Source organism: Panulirus ornatus, chromosome 29 (genome assembly GCF_036320965.1).
Source record: "Panulirus ornatus isolate Po-2019 chromosome 29, ASM3632096v1, whole genome shotgun sequence".
Lineage (NCBI taxonomy): Eukaryota > Metazoa > Arthropoda > Malacostraca > Decapoda > Palinuridae > Panulirus > Panulirus ornatus.
The window spans coordinates 21,239,592-21,256,523 of NC_092252.1; the positions used below are offsets into that span (position 1 = coordinate 21,239,592).

General features: G+C 48.3%; 1 protein-coding gene across 2 annotated transcripts in view; it reads left to right on the top strand.

Moving 5' to 3' along the window:
- Positions 1–16,932, top strand: part of LOC139758183 (gamma-interferon-inducible lysosomal thiol reductase-like) — a 286,092-nt gene that overhangs the window by 248,938 nt on the left and 20,222 nt on the right. For both annotated transcript variants that reach the window (XM_071679391.1, XM_071679392.1), the window contains one exon: positions 14,087–14,257. In XM_071679391.1, coding sequence (XP_071535492.1) covers positions 14,087–14,257 — 171 coding nt within the window. The remainder of the gene's footprint in view (positions 1–14,086; positions 14,258–16,932) is intronic.

Consider the following 16,932-nt stretch of genomic DNA (forward strand, 5'->3'; position numbering starts at 1 on the left):
GTAGTCTCCCCTGACCACAATCTTACTACACGTATATACACCAGCTCTTCCTCAGTAGTCTCCCCTGACCACAATCTTACTACACGTATATACACCAGCTCTTCCTCAGTAGTCTCCCCTGACCACAATCTTACTACACGTATATACACCACCTCTTCCTCAGTAGTCTCCCCTGACCACAATCTTACTACACGTATATACACCAGCTCTTCCTCAGTAGTCTCCCCTGACCATAATCTTACTACACGTATATACACCAGCTCTTCCTCAGTAGTCTCCCCTGACCACAATCTTACTACACGTATATACACCACCTCTTCCTCAGTAGTCTCCCCTGACCATAATCTTACTACACGTATATACACCAGCTCTTCCTCAGTAGTCTCCCCTGACCACAATCTTACTACACATATATACACCACCTCTTCCTCAGTAGTCTCCCCTGACCATAATCTTACTACACGTATATACACCACCTCTTCCTCAGTAGTCTCCCCTGACCACAATCTTACTACACATATATACACCACCTCTTCCTCAGTAGTCTCCCCTGACCACAATCTTACTACACGTATATACACCACCTCTTCCTCAGTAGTCTCCCCTGACCACAATCTTACTACACATATATACACCACCTCTTCCTCAGTAGTCTCCCCTGACCACAATCTTACTACACGTATATACACCACCTCTTCCTCAGTAGTCTCCCCTGACCACAATCTTACTACACATATATACACCACCTCTTCCTCAGTAGTCTCCCCTGACCATAATCTTACTACACGTATATACACCAGCTCTTCCTCAGTAGTCTCCCCTGACCACAATCTTACTACACGTATATACACCACCTCTTCCTCAGTAGTCTCCCCTGACCACAATCTTACTACACATATATACACCACCTCTTCCTCAGTAGTCTCCCCTGACCACAATCTTACTACACGTATATACACCAGCTCTTCCTCAGTAGTCTCCCCTGACCACAATCTTATCTGTACTTATCACAACTGCAAACCTCAGCTTTGGTATTTTAGCAGAGTTCAAAGGTTATCCTTGTCCACCATCCTAACTGACTTTCCTGGGATGGGTCCTGCTTCTGTGGTCGAGATGCCTCCTGTTGTGCTGAACGTATAGCAGAGGTTATCATGGCTGGGGTTGAGGCATACACCCCATCTGGGGAACTTCTTTCTCCACACTCGTGGTTTGATCCCTCCTGTCGATCAGGGACGGTGTGTACCGAACCATGAAACTCTCCAACAACTTCTGTACTTCACCATTTCCTATTCTTCTCAGACCTGATCATCACTCTCTTGCTAACTCTACAACTGATAAAGTTGTCCTTTATGTCACCTTCTCCTCTGTCTCAGTATTGAATGTTTCAGCCACCAATCCTCCAGCCCATCTCCTCCCACTGAACCTATACCATCTCCTCCCACTGAACCTATACCATCTTCCACTAACCATATACCAACTGATAATCTCTCCTGACGTAGGATCTTCCACTTCCAGGTGGTCAAGGCGTGAGGCTCAGATGGTGAACCTCCGCGTGTCCTGATGCCATGTACCTGTGAACCATTATGTCATCGCTCGCCTATTTCGCCTCTGTCTAAAAACCCAGAACTTTCCCTTCCACTTGGAAGCTTGCCTTGGTGCAGCCCATCCTGAAGACTGAAGACCTAACCTAACCCCTGCAAACATCGCCACATTGGTCTTCACTAAGACTCCTCCTCCCTTCCTTCCTTCCTTCCTTCACATTGGTCTTCACTAAGACTCCTCCTCCCTTCCTTCCTTCCTTCACATTGGTCTTCACTAAGACTCCTCCTTCCTTCTTTCCTTCCTTCACATTGGTCTTCACTAAGACTCCTCCTCCCTTCCTTCCTTCCTTCACATTGGTCTTCACTAAGACTCCTCCTCCCTTCCTTCCTTCCTTCACATTGGTCTTCACTAAGACTCCTCCTCCCTTCCTTCCTTCCTTCACATTGGTCTTCACTAAGACTCTTCCTCCCTTCCTTCCTTCCTTCCTTCCTTCACATTGGTCTTCACTAAGACTCCTCCTCCCTTCCTTCCTTCCTTCCTTCACATTGGTCTTCACTAAGACTCCTCCTCCCTTCCTTCCTTCCTTCACATTGGTCTTCACTAAGACTCCTCCTTCCTTCTTTCCTTCCTTCACATTGGTCTTCACTAAGACTCCTCCTCCCTTCCTTCCTTCCTTCACATTGGTCTTCACTAACACTCCTCCTCCCTTCCTTCCTTCCTTCACATTGGTCTTCACTAAGACTCCTCCTCCCTTCCTTCCTTCCTTCCTTCACATTGGTCTTCACTAAGACTCTTCCTCCCTTCCTTCCTTCCTTCCTTCCTTCACATTGGTCTTCACTAAGACTCCTCCTCCCTTCCTTCCTTCCTTCCTTCCTTCACATTGGTCTTCACTAAGACTCCTCCCTTCCTTCCTTCCTTCACATTGGTCTTCACTAAGACTCCTCCTCCCTTCCTTCCTTCCTTCACATTGGTCTTCACTAAGACTCCTCCTTCCTTCTTTCCTTCCTTCACATTGGTCTTCACTAAGACTCCTCCTCCCTTCCTTCCTTCCTTCCTTCCTTCACATTGGTCTTCACTAAGACTCCTCCTCCCTTCCTTCCTTCCTTCCTTCCTTCACATTGGTCTTCACTAAGACTCCTCCTTCCTTCCTTCCTTCCTTCACATTGGTCTTCACTAACACTCCTCCTCCCTTCCTTCCTTCACATTGGTCTTCACTAACACTCCTCCTCCCTTCCTTCCTTCCTTCACATTGGTCTTCACTAACACTCCTCCTCCCTTCCTTCCTTCCTTCCTTCACATTGGTCTTCACTAACACTCCTCCTCCCTTCCTTCCTTCCTTCCTTCACATTGGTCTTCACTAACACTCCTCCTCCCTTCCTTCCTTCCTTCACATTGGTCTTCACTAAGACTCCTACTCCCTTCCTTCCTTCCTTCCTTCCTTCCCTCACATTGGTCTTCGCTAAGACTCCTCCTCCCTTCCTTCCTTCACATTGGTCTTCACTAAGACTCCTCCTTCCTTCCTTCCTTCCTTCACATTGGTCTTCACTAAGACTCCTCCTCCCTTCCTTCCTTCCTTCCCTCACATTGGTCTTCGCTAAGACTCCTCCTCCCTTCCTTCCTTCCTTCCATCACATTGGTCTTCGGTAAGACTCCTCCTCCCTTCCTTCCTTCACATTGGTCTTCACTAAGACTCCTCCTCCCTTCCTTCCTTCCTTCCCTCACATTGGTCTTCGCTAAGACTCCTCTTCCCTTCCTTCCTTCACATTGGTCTTCACTAAGACTTCTCCTTCCTTCCTTCCTTCCTTCCTTCCTTCCTTCCTTCCTTCCTTCCTTCCTTCCTTCCTTCCTTCCTTCACATTGGTCTTCACTAAGACTCCTACTCCCTTCCTTCCTTCCTTCCTTCCTTCCCTCACATTGGTCTTCGCTAAGACTCCTCCTCCCTTCCTTCCATCACATTGGTCTTCACTAAGACTTCTCCTTCCTTCCTTCCTTCCTTCCCTCACATTGGTCTTCGCTAAGACTCCTCCTCCCTTCCTTCCTTCACATTGGTCTTCACTAAGATTCCTCCTCCCTTCCTTCCTTCCTTCCCTCACATTGGTCTTCGCTAAGACTCCTCCTCCCTTCCTTCCTTCACATTGGTCTTCACTAAGACTTCTCCTTCCTTCCTTCCTTCACATAATTAGTACGTATTTGGCAGCGTTACGTCTGCTGGTGATCTCTGCTATGTGACTCACCTCTAGTCCTCCTCTCAGGGATTTGGTCAAACATTTGTCTTGTTCCTCGACGTCTCCTTTCCTTTGTTTTCCTTGCTCCTCTCTGTTGTGTGATGCAAAGCTTCCTCTCTGGCTGTTCCATCGTGGATGGAGCGACCTCCCCTCCTGTGTTATCACTTGCTTTCTTTCTTCATTTCTGACCGTATTTCCTCTTATGATGATACTTCCACTTTTCATACTTCAGCTCACTTTTCCTCCCTGTAATACTCGTTCTCTCTCTCATACTTGTCATACTTCCTCTCTCACTTCGAACCTGCGCAGCATTTGGAATGGGTGGGACCCGTGGCGCGTGTTTGGCTGGTGCTTCCCACAGTTTGTGTGTGGAGGTCAGCCACTCCAGGACTGGCTGTTATCTCATGTCTTTCCCTCCTCATATAACCTTCAGTCACGGAAGAGCCATGTTTACGACCTCCTGCCGTCTTCCTTAATGTCTATTTTCTGTAATTTGTTCCTTCACCCGAGATGGCCTTGCCTGGAGCATGATACATGCCCGCACCACCTCCCTCACTATGATCAGTCTGGGGAGGTTATGTGGGGTGGGACTGGGGAGCAGATCAGTCTGGGGGGGTCATATGGGGTGGGACTGGGGAGTAGATCAGTCTGGGGAGGTCATATAGGGTGGGACTGGGGAGTAGATCAGTCTGGGGAGGTCATATGGGGTGGGACTGGGGAGTAGATCAGTCTGGGGAGGTCATATAGGGTGGGACTGGGGAGTAGATCAGTCTGGGGAGGTCATATGGGGTGGGACTGGGGAGTAGATCAGTCTGGGGAGGTCATATAGGGTGGGACTGGGGAGTAGATCAGTCTGGGGAGGTCATATGGGGTGGGACTGGGGAGTAGATCAGTCTGGGAGGTCATATGGGGTGGGACTGGGGAGCAGATCAGTCTGGGGAGGTCATATGGCGTGGGACTGGGGAGCAGATCAGTCTGGGGAGGTCATATGGGGTGGGACTGGGGAGTAGATCAGTCTGGGAGGTCATATGGGGTGGGACTGGGGAGCAGATCAGTCTGGGGAGGTCATATGGGGTGGGACTGGGGAGCAGATCAGTCTGGGGAGGTCATATGGGGTGGGACTGGGGAGCAGATCAGTCTGGGGAGATCATATAGTGTGGGACTGGGGAGCAGATCAGTCTGGGGAGGTCATATGGCGTGGGACTGGGGAGTAGATCAGTCTGGGGAGGTCATATGGGGTGGGACTGGGGAGCAGATCAGTCTGGGGAGGTCATATGGGGTGGGACTGGGGAGTAGATCAGTCTGGGGAGGTCATATGGGGTGGGACTGGGGAGTAGATCAGTCTGGGGAGGTCATATGGGGTGGGACTGGGGAGCAGATCAGTCTGGGGGGGTCATATGGGGTGGGACTGGGGAGTAGATCAGTCTGGGGAGGTCATATAGGGTGGGACTGGGGAGTAGATCAGTCTGGGGAGGTCATATGGGGTGGGACTGGGGAGTAGATCAGTCTGGGGAGGTCATATAGGGTGGGACTGGGGAGTAGATCAGTCTGGGGAGGTCATATGGGGTGGGACTGGGGAGTAGATCAGTCTGGGGAGGTCATATAGGGTGGGACTGGGGAGTAGATCAGTCTGGGGAGGTCATATGGGGTGGGACTGGGGAGTAGATCAGTCTGGGAGGTCATATGGGGTGGGACTGGGGAGCAGATCAGTCTGGGGAGGTCATATGGCGTGGGACTGGGGAGCAGATCAGTCTGGGGAGGTCATATGGGGTGGGACTGGGGAGTAGATCAGTCTGGGAGGTCATATGGGGTGGGACTGGGGAGCAGATCAGTCTGGGGAGGTCATATGGGGTGGGACTGGGGAGCAGATCAGTCTGGGGAGGTCATATGGGGTGGGACTGGGGAGCAGATCAGTCTGGGGAGGTCATATAGGGTGGGACTGGGGAGCAGATCAGTCTGGGGAGGTCATATAGGGTGGGACTGGGGAGCAGATCAGTCTGGGGAGGTCATATGGGGTGGGACTGGGGAGCAGATCAGTCTGGCAAGGCCAGGTGTCGGGAGCGGGGAGTTGTTTCATCTCCCCAGTCGATGGTACAGTACATCCGGGCTACTCTCCCCTGTGTTCTTCATTCGTGTTATCGATGACCCAGTCATTCTCCTACCCACGAACACAAGCATCTACACACGAACACACCAGTAACACCTGGACCTACGGCCGCTCCTTACGAGAACAGGTCACACACACACACACACACACACACACACACACACACACACACACACACACATTCTTTGTGAACACAAAAGCTGGTGTTGTACAGCTGATATCTTCATTTTTCGTTCAAGTTTATGTAAAACTCAATCACTTCAGATGATACGAAACGAAAGTTTGAGCAGAACTTGAATCAATAGCAAGAAAGAGAAACTGTGCGTCGAGGTAGCTACACGTCTTTCTGCTCTTACCACACTATTGTAGACTCCATGGTACACCGTCTGGTCATCCTTCATGTAGACTCCATGGTACACCGTCTGGTCATCCTTCATGTAGACTCCATGGTACACCATCTGGTCATCCTTCATGTAGACTCCATGGTACACCATCTGGTCATCCTTCATGTAGACTCCATGGTACACCATCTGGTCATCCTTCATGTAGACTCCATGGTACACCATCTCGTCATCCTTCATGTAGACTCCATGGTACACCATCTGGTCATCCTTCATGTAGACTCCATGGTACACCATCTCGTCATCCTTCATGTAGACTCCATGGTACACCATCTCGTCATCCTTCATGTAGACTCCATGGTACACCATCTGGTCATCCTTCATGTAGACTCCATGGTACACCGTCTGGTCATCCTTCATGTAGACTCCATGGTACACCATCTGGTCATCCTTCATGTAGACTCCATGGTACACCATCTCGTCATCCTTCATGTAGACTCCATGGTACACCATCTCGTCATCCTTCATGTAGACTCCATGGTACACCATCTCGTCATCCTTCATGTAGACTCCATGGTACACCGTCTGGTCATCCTTCATGTAGACTCCATGGTACACCATCTGGTCATCCTTCATGTAGACTCCATGGTACACCATCTGGTCATCCTTCATGTAGACTCCATGGTACACCATCTCGTCATCCTTCATGTAGACTCCATGGTACACCGTCTGGTCATCCTTCATGTAGACTCCATGGTACACCGTCTGGTCATCCTTCATGTAGACTCCATGGTACACCATCTGGTCATCCTTCATGTAGACTCCATGGTACACCATCTGGTCATCCTTCATGTAGACTCCATGGTACACCATCTCGTCATCCTTCATGTAGACTCCATGGTACACCGTCTGGTCATCCTTCATGTAGACTCCATGGTACACCGTCTGGTCATCCTTCATGTAGACTCCATGGTACACCATCTCGTCATCCTTCATGTAGACTCCATGGTACACCGTCTGGTCATCCTTCATGTAGACTCCATGGTACACCATCTGGTCATCCTTCATGTAGACTCCATGGTACACCATCTGGTCATCCTTCATGTAGACTCCATGGTACACCATCTGGTCATCCTTCATGTAGACTCCATGGTACACCATCTGGTCATTCTTCATGTAGACTCCATGGTACACCATCTCGTCATCCTTCATGTAGACTCCATGGTACACCATCTGGTCATCCTTCATGTAGACTCCATGGTACACCGTCTGGTCATCCTTCATGTAGACTCCATGGTACACCATCTCGTCATCCTTCATGTAGACTCCATGGTACACCATCTGGTCATCCTTCATGTAGACTCCATGGTACACCATCTGGTCATCCTTCATGTAGACTCCATGGTACACCATCTGGTCATCCTTCATGTAGACTCCATGGTACACCATCTGGTCATCCTTCATGTAGACTCCATGGTACACCATCTGGTCATCCTTCATGTAGACTCCATGGTACACCATCTGGTCATCCTTCATGTAGACTCCATGGTACACCGTCTGGTCATCCTTCATGTAGACTCCATGGTACACCATCTGGTCATCCTTCATGTAGACTCCATGGTACACCATCTGGTCATCCTTCATGTAGACTCCATGGTACACCGTCTGGTCATCCTTCATGTAGACTCCATGGTACACCATCTGGTCATCCTTCATGTAGACTCCAAGGTACACCGTCTGGTCATCCTTCATGTAGACTCCATGGTACACCATCTGGTCATCCTTCATGTAGACTCCATGGTACACCATCTGGTCATCCTTCATGTAGACTCCATGGTACACCGTCTGGTCATCCTTCATGTAGACTCCATGGTACTCCGTCTGGTCATCCTTCATGTAGACTCCATGGTACACCATCTGGTCATCCTTCATGTAGACTCCATGGTACACCGTCTGGTCATCCTTCATGTAGACTCCATGGTACACCATCTCGTCATCCTTCATGTAGACTCCATGGTACACCATCTGGTCATCCTTCATGTAGACTCCATGGTACACCATCTGGTCATCCTTCATGTAGACTCTATGGTACACCATCTGGTCATCCTTCATGTAGACTCCATGGTACACCATCTGGTCATCCTTCATGTAGACTCCATGGTACACCATCTGGTCATCCTTCATGTAGACTCCATGGTACACCATCTGGTCATCCTTCATGTAGACTCCATGGTACACCATCTCGTCATCCTTCATGTAGACTCCATGGTACACCATCTGGTCATCCTTCATGTAGACTCCATGGTACACCATCTGGTCATCCTTCATGTAGACTCCATGGTGCACCGTCTCGTCATCCTTCATGTAGACTCCATGGTACACCGTCTGGTCATCCTTCATGTAGACTCCATGGTACACCATCTGGTCATCCTTCATGTAGACTCCATGGTACACCATCTCGTCATCCTTCATGTAGACTCCATGGTACACCATCTGGTCATCCTTCATGTAGACTCCATGGTACACCATCTGGTCATCCTTCATGTAGACTCCATGGTACACCATCTGGTCATCCTTCATGTAGACTCCATGGTACACCATCTGGTCATCCTTCATGTAGACTCCATGGTACACCATCTGGTCATCCTTCATGTAGACTCCATGGTACACCGTCTGGTCATCCTTCATGTAGACTCCATGGTACACCATCTGGTCATCCTTCATGTAGACTCCATGGTACACCATCTCGTCATCCTTCATGTAGACTCCATGGTACACCATCTGGTCATCCTTCATGTAGACTCCATGGTACACCATCTGGTCATCCTTCATGTAGACTCCATGGTACACCATCTGGTCATCCTTCATGTAGACTCCATGGTACCCCATCTGGTCATCCTTCATGTAGACTCCATGGTACACCATCTCGTCATCCTTCATGTAGACTCCATGGTACACCGTCTGGTCATCCTTCGTTGTTATGTCGACTCCACCCGACTTTACATGGAGGCATCTGTCTCGACGGATGTGGCTTGATTATCTCTGTCTCTCTCTCACACACATACACAAAGACCGAAAGAGAGAGAGAGGGGGGGGAAGGGGATGGAAGGAGGGAGAGCGAGATTGTTTAGTGTTCCTGTATGGTGTTTTGTCGTGTCTACGTCATTTTATGTGGAGTATATGTGTTGCTTTGTACACCCACGTATATAGTGGTACTCCGGCATGGGTGAAGGGAGCGGTCATTTTCTGCTAAGACTACGATAGCAATGTTTGATGGCATAGTTGCCCCGACGGTGTTGTATGGACGTGGTCTTGGGCCATAAACGCAACAGAAAAGGATGGACGTAATGGATATGCAATGAATGAGGACAGTATGTGATGTGAGGAGGAAGAGGAGATGGAGTGAGTATTTTGAATTATTGTTAAATGTGTTTGATGATAGATTGGTAGATGTAGGGTGTTTTGGTCGGGGGTGGTATGCAAAGTGAGAGAGTCATGTTTGGTAAATAGAGAAGACGTGGTGAGAGCCTTTCGGAAGATGAAATGTGGCAAGGCGGCTGGAGTTGATGGTACTGAATTTATCAAGGGCGTGAATTTGTTTTTGATTGATTCGTAAAGATATTTAAAATATGTATAGATCACAGTATGGTGCCTGAAGACTGGGGGAATACATGCATGGTGCCATTGTACAAAGGCAAAGGGGATAAAGGTGAGTGTTCAAACTACTGAGGTATAAGTTTGTTGAGTGTGCTTGGTAAGATGTATGGGAGGTTATTGATTAAGTAGGTAAAGGCATGTACAGAGCATCAGACTGGGGAGGAGCAGTGTGGTTTCAGAAATGGTAGAGGATGTGTGGACAGGTGTTTGGTTTAAGGAATGTATGTGAGAAATACTTAGAAAACAGATGGATTTCTGTATGGCATTTATGGAACTGGAGAAAGCATATAATAGGGTTGATAGAGATGCTATGTGGAGGGTATTAAGGATACACAGTGTGGGAGGAAAGCTGCTAGAAGCAGTGAGAAGTTCTTGTCAATGGTGTAAGGCATGTGTACGAGTAGGAAGAGAGGAGAGTGAATGTTTCCAGGTAGAGATCGGTCTGCAGCAGGGGTGTGTGATGTCCCCATGGTTGTTTAATTTATTTATGTATGGGGTGGTGAGGGAGGTGAATGCGAGCGTCTTGGGGAGAGGGGCGAGTGTGCAGTCAGTTGAAGATAAGAGGGCCTGGGAAGTGAGTCAGTTGTTGTTCGCCGATGATACAGCACCGGTGGCTCATTCGTGTGAGAAACTGCATAAGTTGGTGACTGAGTTTGGGAAAGTGTGTGAAACGAGAAAGTTGAGAGTAAATGTGAATAAGAGCAAGGGTATTAGGTTCAGTAGGGTTGAGGGACATCTTACTTGGGATGCTAGTTTGAATGGAGAAAAATTGGAGGAAGCAAAGTATTTAGATACTTGGGAGTTAACATGGCAACGTATGGAGCCATGGAAGTGCAAACGAGTCATAGGGTGAGGGAGGTGGTGAAGGTTCTGGGAGCGCTGAAGAACGTGTGAAAAAAGAGAACTTTATCTCGGAGAGCAAAAATGGGTATGTTTGAAGGAATAGTAGTTCCAACAATGTTATACGGTTGTGAGCCGTGGGCTATAGATAGGGTTGCACGGAGGGTGGACGTGTTGGAAATGAAATGCTTGAGGACAATATGTGATGTGAGGTGGTTTGATCGAATAAATATTGGAAGGATAAGAGCGATGTGTGGTAATAAAAAGTGTGCGTTTGAGAGAGCAGAAGAGGGTGTGTTGAAATGGTTTGGATATATGGAAAGAATGAGGTGAGGGAAAGTTGACAAAGAGGATATATATCATAATTGGAGGGAACAAAGAGAATGGGTAGACTAAATTGGAGATGAAAGGATGGAGTAAAAAAGATTTTGAGCGATCGAGGAATGAACATGCAGAAGTGTGAAAGGCGTGCACGGGAAAGAGGAAGTTAGAAGAGGTCGACGTGCCGTCAGTGGACTGAACCAGGGCATCTGAAACGTCCGAGGTAAACCATAGAAAGGTCTGTGGGGCCTGGATAGGGAGCTTTGGTTTCGATGCATTAAACATGAAAGCTAAAGAATGGATGTGGGCGGATATGGCCTTTCTTCTGTTTCTTACGCTACTTCACTAACACAGAGAACGGCGATCAAGTTTGGAAAATAGATAATATTACTGGTCGCTGCCTGTTCCGCGGGCGGAAAGTGACCTCTGGCAAGGCTATATCACTGGTCGGACAGAGTCGTCAAAGAACTTCTCACTCCAAAGAAGTCTACTTTCCCTTGCTACTGGAAGCGTCTTGCTCTCAAAAAAAGATCAATTTTTTTTTTTTTACAGCAAAGTACGTTATGATATCTAGTAATATCAAATGGTACAGGTTTGTTGATAGTCTTTGTTTGTGGTCTATTGATAAACATAAAAATTTATTTTTGAACAATTTGAATTGTTTGGTAGCCTCGGTAAAGTTCACTCTTGAAAGTGAAACAGGCAATACATTGGCCATTTTATGGATAAAAAAAGATCGAACATTTAGTATATATCGTAAACCCGCAAACATCTGTTCATGGATTTACCAGTTGTTTACTCAACACCATAAAGTAAAACGTTATGTTTTCATCAATGTTTCTTCGAGTATTTTGCATATGTAGTCCATAATTAATTGACGATAAACTCTACAATAGATATGACATTTGATGAATTACAGCAACCTAAACATTTCTATGATTCAGCTTATAATTTTGCTAGAATGTCATTTCACAATGTTCAACCAAAAGAACTATTTGTGATCAAAAACAGGATAGTATCACCCTATTGTGAGAACTTGCTTGAACTGACTATTTTGTTAGAAACTTTTGATAATAATGTGGTCTTCAGCAATGATAATCCGGTCAGGAAACTACCATCAGAAATAATGTAACTTCTCAGAGGGGTTATGTATACAACATCCCCTGTAAAGAGTGTCATCAGTTTTCCATTTGTCAAACTGGTAAGGTTAAATAGCATATAGTTAGGGTATAGCCAAGAATCCAGTGCACTATTTGTCTACCTGAAACACTTTGGTCATCAAACTAACAGGAGCAGTGTTATCACATACAGTGACTCAGTAATGGATAGAAATAATATTGAGTCGTCTCTTAAGACCAGAGTTATCAGTAGGAATCATTTCTTCAGTGAAAAAATTGAAATATGTTTCCCAGAACATTTGTTAACCTGAGTTTGTAACTTGAGAGAGGTAAGGTCGTCTAGGGTGACCTGTACCCTGACCTCTTCACCTGTTTCTTAATTCCACACCTGACCCGCCCAGTGGCTTCTGGTATGCTATATTCTGGTTCTCTAACGATGTTGTTATACCAAAGCACTTCACACTGTATTTTCCGTTTCCTTGTGGTTTTGCCGACATATATATATATATATATATATATATATATATATATATATATATATATATATATATATATATATATATATATATATATATATATTGTTGATAGAATTTGTAAAATGTTAAGTTTATGAACGCTCGTTGTCTGTCTTGGACAATCGCATGTTTACCAAATGGCGTCCTAGCTTCGTCTCTTCGATATATATCAACTGACTGTTATATTTCTCTATTGTGTATCCCCTAAAGATGTGATTATTACACGAAAGTGCACTTGGCAACTTATCGTGTTTCATTTTCCCTGTGGACTCATAGGAATAGATATATATATATATATATATATATATATATATATATATATATATATATATATATATATATATATATATATATATATATATATATATATATATATATATATTTATACTAATCGCCATTTCCCACATTAGCGAGGTAGCGTTAACAACAGAGGATGAGGACTGGGCCTTTGAGGGAATATCCAATATCCTCACCCGGTCCCCTTCTCTGTTTCTTCTTTTGGAAAAAAAAAAAAAAGAGAGGGGAGGATTTCCAGCCTCCCGCTCCCTCCCCTTTTAGTCGCCTTCTACGACACGCAGGGAATACGTGGGAAGTATTCTTTCTCCCCTATCCCCAGGGATGATATATATATATATATATATATATATATATATATATATATATAGATTATGATCACACTTGTCCGTGATGATAGTGTGAAGGTGAAATCGCACTTCAGTATGAGTTCATACAACTGTATTTAACATGTCATTTTTCTCTGCATGTGGCACGACATGTTTCGTGGAGACTATCCCCCACCTCATCATCAGGTGCCGCCAATACTTAACAAAGTTAGTCGTCCAATCCCAACATTACACTGGATTCCCACCCTCCAACACCAGTCTTTATAGACCAACCACTGTTTGCTTTATCTGGTCGTTACCGTTGTGTCTTGAACAATTTTTTATGTTTTTCTTGTTTCTAAATTCTCTCATAAATACTAGGATGGGCTTTAAAGTTGCCTGGGGACAAATTAAAGTTCTTAGTATTAGCCATTAAGACATTCAATGATGTAGCTTGTGACATAATCAGCAGCAGAGAGGTATAGAATAATGGGATTTTCAAGATCTATGGCCATGGTGATCATTTTCATGACAATGCTTAGCGATGGCATTTTTGTGGTCATCCCTACGTAGCGCATGATAATGTTAACAACATCTCTCCCTTACAGTACAATAACACCATCAGTAGGACGTCAGTAGACATATAGTAGGCCACATCATGTGACCAATGGGAGTGTTTAACCCGTCACATGCAAGGCATGTCAAGATATTGGCATTAATCAGTCGGGAAAAGTTGTAACGCAGAGATGTTATTGGCACCGTCATTCACATATAGAGAGATGATTGTGACTAAAGTGTGTGTCTCTTGCTTCGTGCAGGCCACACCGACGGGCACTGGCGACTACCACTTCCAGTGTCAACACGGCCCTCATGAATGCCACGGTAACAGAGTCATGTCCTGCGCCCAGAACTCCCTGCCCATCACCAGCCAGTACCAACTCTTCATGTGCATGATGACCAAGACTGACCCCTCCTCCAGCGGCAAGCAGGTGAGAGAGAGAGAGACACAATAGGTCAACTGGTGAGTAATAGTGTGTTAGGTAAGTAGTAGTGTGTTAGGTAAGTAGTAGTGTGTTAGGTAAGTAGTAGTGTGTTAGGTAAGTAGTATTGTGTTAGGTAAGTGGTAGTGTGTTAGGTAAGTAGTATTGTGTTAGGTAAGTAGTAGTGTGTTAGGTAAGTAGTAGTGTGTTAGGTAAGTAGTAGTGTGTTAGGTAAGTAGTAGTGTGTGAAGGAGAGGCAGTAGTTGTTCATCCTTCCTCTCGGCCATACAGTTTACACAGCTTGTGGCTGTGTCCTGCTGTGTTAGCCTCCCACCTGGGGTGTAACATTGCTCTGTGTCCTGCTGTGTTAGCCTCCCACCTGGGGTGTAACATTGCTCTGTGTCCTGCTGTGTTAGCCTCCCAGCTGGGGTGTAACATTGCTCAGTTTTAACGTTATCATGACCTTGTATGTGTCGCCTAAGTGTACCATCTTCCAGTAGAGTGACGACTTCCCTCAACACATCCTTGTCCACTTAACCTCGCACACTCACTCACTCTCCAGCAAAGCGACAGATGTGCTTCTCTACATGGTCAGGTCACTCTGATGCTCATGTGAATGTATGAGGTTCTCATCTTTATGAACAATGTCCGTCCATGAAGTTGATGTACAGGTCCCTCACAACCCCCCTACCGTGCAGGTCCCTCACAACCCTCCTACCGTGCAGGTCCCTCACAACCCCCCTACCGTGCAGGTCCCTCACAACCCCCCTACCGTGCAGGTCCCTCACAACCCTCCTACCGTGCAGGTCCCTCACAACCCTCCTACCGTGCAGGTCCCTCACAACCCTCCTACCGTGCAGGTCCCTCACAACCCTCCTACCGTGCAGGTCCCTCACAACCCTCCTACCGTGCAGGTCTCTCACAACCCTCCTACCGTGCAGGTCCCTCACAACCCTCCTACCGTGCAGGTCCCTCACAACCCCCCCTACCGTGCAGGTCCCTCACAACCCCCCTACCGTGCAGGTCCCTCAAACCCTCCGACCGTGCAGGTCCCTCACAACCCCCCTACCGTGCAGGTCCCTCACTACCCTCCTACCGTGCAGGTCCCTCACAACCCTCCTACCGTGCAGGTCCCTCACAACCCTCCTACCGTGCAGGTCCCTCACAACCCTCCTACCGTGCAGGTCCCTCACAACCCTCCTACCGTGCAGGTCCCTCACAACCCCCCTACCGTGCAGGTCCCTCACAACCCTCCTACCGTGCAGGTCCCTCACAACCCTCCTACCGTGCAGGTCCCTCACAACCCTCCTACCGTGCAGGTCCCTCACAACCCTCCTACCGTGCAGGTCCCTCACAACCCCCCTACCGTGCAGGTCCCTCACAACCCCTCCTACCGTGCAGGTCCCTCACAACCCTCCTACCGTGCAGGTCCCTCACAACCCCCCTACCGTGCAGGTCCCTCACAACCCTCCTACCGTGCAGGTCCCTCACAACCCTCCTACCGTGCAGGTCCCTCACAACCCCCTACCGTGCAGGTCCCTCACAACCCTCCTACCGTGCAGGTCCCTCACAACCCTCCTACCGTGCAGGTCCCTCACAACCCTCCTACCGTGCAGGTCCCTCACAACCCTCCTACCGTGCAGGGTCCCTCACAACCCTCCTACCGTGCAGGTCCCTCACAACCCTCCTACCGTGCAGGTCCCTCACAACCCTCCTACCGTGCAGGTCCCTCACAACCCTCCTACCGTGCAGGTCCCTCACAACCCTCCTACCGTGCAGGTCCCTCACAACCCTCCTACCGTGCAGGTCCCTCACAACCCTCCTACCGTGCAGGTCCCTCACAACCCCCCTACCGTGCAGGTCCCTCACAAACCCTCCTACCGTGCAGGTCCCTCACAACCCTCCTACCGTGCAGGTCCCTCACAACCCCTCCTACCGTGCAGGTCCCTCACAACCCTCCTACCGTGCAGGTCCCTCACAACCCTCCTACCGTGCAGGTCCCTCACACCCTCCTACCGTGCAGGTCCCTCACAACCCTCCTACCGTGCAGGTCCCTCACAACCCTCCTACCCGTGCAGGTCCCTCACAACCCTCCTACCGTGCAGGTCCCTCACAACCCTCCTACCGTGCAGGTCCCTCACAACCCTCCTACCGTGCAGGTCCCTCACAACCCCTCCTACCGTGCAGGTCCCTCACAACCCTCCTACCGTGGCAGTCCCTCACAACCCTCCTACCGTGCAGGTCCCTCACAACCCTCCCTACCGTGCAGGTCCCTCACAACCCTCCTACCGTGCAGGTCCCTCACAACCCCCCCTACCGTGCAGGTCCCTCACAACCCTCCTACCGTGCAGGTCCCTCACAACCCTCCTACCGTGCAGGTCCCTCACAACCCTCCCTACCGTGCAGGTCCCTCACAACCCCTCCTACCGTGCAGGTCCCTCACAACCCTCCTACCGTGCAGGTCCCTCACAACCCTCCTACCGTGCAGGTCCCTCACAACCCTCCTACCGTGCAGGTCCCTCACAACCCTCCTACCGTGCAGGTCCCTCACAACCCTCCTACCGTGCAGGTCCCTCACAACCCTCCTACCGTGCAGGTCCCTCACAACCCTCCTACCGTGCAGGTCCCTCACAACCCTCCTACCGTGCAGGTCCTCACAACCCTCCTACCGTGCAGGTCCCTCA